This window comes from Chanos chanos, chromosome 1 (genome assembly GCF_902362185.1).
Source record: "Chanos chanos chromosome 1, fChaCha1.1, whole genome shotgun sequence".
NCBI classification, from domain to species: domain Eukaryota; kingdom Metazoa; phylum Chordata; class Actinopteri; order Gonorynchiformes; family Chanidae; genus Chanos; species Chanos chanos.
Genome location: NC_044495.1, coordinates 62926982 through 62931981, shown reverse-complemented (window position 1 = coordinate 62931981; position 5000 = coordinate 62926982). Strand labels below are relative to the sequence as shown.

At 46.8% G+C, this 5000-nt stretch overlaps 1 protein-coding gene across 1 annotated transcript in view; it reads right to left on the bottom strand.

Moving 5' to 3' along the window:
- The window catches only part of hectd4 (HECT domain E3 ubiquitin protein ligase 4), a 102346-nt gene that overhangs the window by 73374 nt on the left and 23972 nt on the right, over window positions 1-5000 (bottom strand). Inside the window, 3 exon segments of the mRNA XM_030767260.1 lie at window positions 1052-1178; window positions 1318-1337; window positions 1403-1522. Of these exon segments, the coding sequence (XP_030623120.1) occupies window positions 1052-1178; window positions 1318-1337; window positions 1403-1522 (267 nt within the window).

Genomic DNA, 5000 nt, shown 5'->3' with positions numbered 1-5000 from the left:
GTTAAGTAAGGTTGGTGTAAGTGAGGGACTGATTGGTGCAGTGTTAAGTGAGACTGGTATAAGTGAAGGACTTAATTGGTGCAGTGTTAAGTAAGGTTGGTGTAAGTGAGGGACTGATTGGTGTAGTGTTAAGTGAGACTGGTATAAGTGAGGGACTAATAGACAAAACTGACGCTCAGTCTGAAGTGCTAGTCAGAGCCATGTTTGTGGCTAGGGTTAGGGTTAGTGAGTCCTGATCAGCTCATGCCCTGATAAAAGGTCCACCATGAAAAACAAGACTTTTTCCTGCGTTTAACGTGTACCATGTTCCTGTGCATTCTGAGTACCAAATATCCCCACAAGGACAACAATATCTGGAATATAGAAACCTTGTCTGTGTACATGTGTTTGTGTGTGTGTGTGTGTGTGTGTGTATATGTTTGCGTGTGTGTGTGTGTTGGCACTTTGGGAAAGTGAGGACATGTTGGCTGGTCCTCACTTCTTCAAAGGGCTGTTTGAGGGTTAAGGCTTGGTTTTAGGATTCAGATTAGAGTTAGGTTTAGGTTACGGTTAGGGTATAGTTTGGGGTTAGGCATTTAGCTGTGACGGTTGAGGTCAGGGTAAGGGGCTAGGGAATGCATTATGTCAATGAGTGTCCTCACAAAGATAGGAGTACAATTATGTATATGTGTGTGTGTGCCTGTGTGTGTGCGCGTGCGTGTGTATGTGCAGGCGGGCGTGTGCGCATGTGTGCGTGCGTGTGTGTGCGTGTATGTGAGTGTGTGAGTGTGTGTGTGTGTGTGTATGTGTGTATGTGCATGCGTGTGCATGCGTGTGTATGTGTGTGTGTGTGTGCGTGTGTGTGCGAGTGTGTGTGTGTGTGTGTGTGTGTGCACGTGCGTGTGTGCGCGAGTGTGTGTGTGTGTGTGTGTGTGTGCACGTGTGCACGTGTGTGCGTGCGTATGTATGTGTGTGCATGCGTGTGTATGTGTGTGTGTGTGTGCGTGTGTGTGCGTGCGTGTGCGTGCGTGTGCGTGCGTGTGCGTGCATGTGCGTATGTGTGTGTGTATACCTGAGCTCTGACAGTGCATGAGAAACCCCACATCGCCTTATCAGGTGTGTTGTGCTCACGACCACTTCTCATCTCAAAGGAAAATGTCACCGTGTCCCCCTCCACCTGAAACACAATAAACAACAAACTGAGTGCGTGTGTGTGTATGACAGAGAGAGAGAGAGAGAGAGAGTGTATGTACATGTAAATGTTTGTGTGTGTGTGTGTGTGTGTGTGTGTGTGTGTGTGTGCGTCAGAGAGGGGGAGTATATCTGTGTGTGTGTGACAGAGAGAGAGTATTTGTACACTGTGTGTGTTTGTGAGAGAGAGAGAGTATATATGTGTGTGTGTGTGTGTGTGTGTGTGTGTAACCTTGACAAGGTCTTTGGGCCAGCCTGTTCCCAGAACACTGCGGCTGCCATAACCGAGAGTGTTTCCTCCATACTCCGTCACTTTCCGACTGTTAGTGTTTGGACCTGCGTAAATCACCAGCTACAGAACAGACCCAGAGATCAGAATCCACACAACACAAAACACAGCACTGTCTCACACACACACACACACACACACACACACAGTAAAACACATCACTGTCGCGCACACACACACACACACACACACCTACACACACACACACACAGTAAAACACAGCACTGTCACACACACACACACACACACACAGTAAAACACAGCACTGTCTCACACACACACACACACACACACACACAGTAAAACACAGCACTGTCTCACACACACACAGTAAAACACATCACTGTCGCACACACACACACACACACACACACACACAGTAAAACACATCACTGTCGCGCACACACACACACACACACACCTACACACACACACACACAGTAAAACACAGCACTGTCACACACACACACACACACACACACACACACAGTAAAACACATCACTGTCTCACACACACACACACACACACACACACACACACACACACACAGTAAAACACATCACTGTCGCGCACACACACACACACACACACCTACACACACACACACACAGTAAAACACAGCACTGTCACACACACACACACACACACACACACAGTAAAACACAGCACTGTCTCACACACACACACACACACACACACACACACAGTAAAACACAGCACTGTCTCACACACACACACACACACACACACACAGTAAAACACATCACTGTCGCACACACACACACACACACACACACACACAGTAAAACACATCACTGTCGCACACACACACACAGTAAAACACAGCACTGTCTCACACACACACACACACACACACACACAGTAAAACACATCACTGTCGCACACACACACACACACACACCTACACACACACACACAGTAAAACACAGCACTGTCTCACACACACACACACACAGTAAAACACATCACTGTCGCACACACACACACACACACACACACACACACACAGTAAAACACAGCACTGTCACACACACACACACACACACACAGTAAAACACATCACTGTCACACACACACACACACAGACACACACACAGTAAAACACATCACTGTCGCACACGTACACACACACACACACAGTAAAACACAGCGCTGTCACACACACACACACACACACACAGTAAAACACAGCACTGTCACACACGTACACACACACACACACACACACACACACACACACAGAGTAAAACACAGCACTATCAAACACACACACACACACACACAGACACACACACACACAGTAAAACACAGCACTGTCACACACGTACACACACACACACACACACACACACACACACAGTAAAACACATCATTGTCGCACACACACACACACACACACACACACACATACACAGAAAAACACAGCACTGTCTCACACACACACACACACACAGTAAAACACATCACTGTTGCGCACACACACACACACACACACAGAGTAAAACACAGCACTGTCACACACACACACACACAGTAAAACACATCACTGTCACACACACACACACACACACACACACACACAGTAAAACACAGCACTGTCACACACACACACAGTAAAACACATCACTGTCACACACACACACACACACACACAGTAAAACACATCACTGTCACACACACACACACAGAGTAAGACACATCACTGTCACACACACACACACAAACACACCTACACACACACACACAGTAAAACACATCACTGTCACACACACAGACACACAGACACACACACACAGAGTAAAACACAGCGCTGTCACACACACAGTCAGGTTTAAGGTTTGGGGAGCCCTACAAAAGCTGTAGTTTAATTTACTCTAGTTTAGGGTATGGAGTTAGGGTTAGGGTTTAGGGTTTAGGGTTCAGGGTTTAGGGTTGGGGGGGTATAGAGAAGCTGTGTTAGAGATGATGATGCAGTCTGGGGGGGTGTAGTTTAATGTAGTCTGGTTTAGGGTTGGGGGGGTGTAGTTTAATGTAGTCAGGTTTAGGTTATGGGGGGGTGTAGTTTAATGTAGTCAGGTTTAGGGTATGGGGGGTGTAGTTTAATGTAGTCAGGTTTAGGGTATGGGGGGGTGTAGTTTAATGTAGTCAGGTTTAGGGTATGGGGGGTGTAGTTTAATGTAGTCAGGTTTAGGGTTGGGGGGGTGCAGTTTAATGTAGTCAGGTTTAGGGTATGGGGGGTGTAGTTTAATGTAGTCAGGTTTAGGGTTGGGGGGTGTAGTTTAATGTAGTCTGGTTTAGGGTTTGGGGGGGTGTAGTTTAATGTAGTCAGGTTTAGGGTATGGGGGGATGTAGTTTAATGTAGCAGGTTTAGGGTATGGGGGGGTGTAGTTTAATGTAGTCTGGTTTAGGGTATGGGGGGGGTGTAGTTTAATGAAGTCTGGTTTAGGGTATGGGGGGTGGGGGTGTAGTTTAATGTAGTCTGGTTTAGGGTTGGGGGGTGTAGTTTAATGTAGTCTGGTTTAGGGTTGGGGGGGTGTAGTTTAATGTAGTCAGGTTTAGGGTATGGGGGGGTGTAGTTTAATGTAGTCTGGTTTAGGGTTGGGGGGTGTAGTTTAATGTAGTCAGGTTTAGGGTATGGGGGGGTGTAGTTTAATGTAGTCAGGTTTAGGGTATGGGGGGTGTAGTTTAATGTAGTCTGGTTTAGGGTTGGGGGGGTGTAGTTTAATGTAGTCAGGTTTAGGTTATGGGGGGGTGTAGTTTAATGTAGTCAGGTTTAGGGTATGGGGGGTGTAGTTTAATGTAGTCAGGTTTAGGGTATGGGGGGGTGTAGTTTAATGTAGTCAGGTTTAGGGTATGGGGGGTGTAGTTTAATGTAGTCAGGTTTAGGGTTGGGGGGGTGCAGTTTAATGTAGTCAGGTTTAGGGTATGGGGGGTGTAGTTTAATGTAGTCAGGTTTAGGGTTGGGGGGTGTAGTTTAATGTAGTCTGGTTTAGGGTTTGGGGGGGTGTAGTTTAATGTAGTCAGGTTTAGGGTATGGGGGGATGTAGTTTAATGTAGCAGGTTTAGGGTATGGGGGGGTGTAGTTTAATGTAGTCTGGTTTAGGGTATGGGGGGGGTGTAGTTTAATGAAGTCTGGTTTAGGGTATGGGGGGTGGGGGTGTAGTTTAATGTAGTCTGGTTTAGGGTTGGGGGGTGTAGTTTAATGTAGTCTGGTTTAGGGTTGGGGGGGTGTAGTTTAATGTAGTCAGGTTTAGGGTATGGGGGGGTGTAGTTTAATGTAGTCTGGTTTAGGGTTGGGGGGTGTAGTTTAATGTAGTCAGGTTTAGGGTATGGGGGGGTGTAGTTTAATGTAGTCAGGTTTAGGGTATGGGGGGTGTAGTTTAATGTAGTCTGGTTTAGGGTTGGGGGGGTGTAGTTTAATGTAGTCAGGTTTAGGGTATGGGGGGGTGTAGTTTAATGTAGTCAGGTTTAGGGTATGGGGGGGTGTAGTTTAATGTAGTCAGGTTTAGGGTATGGGGG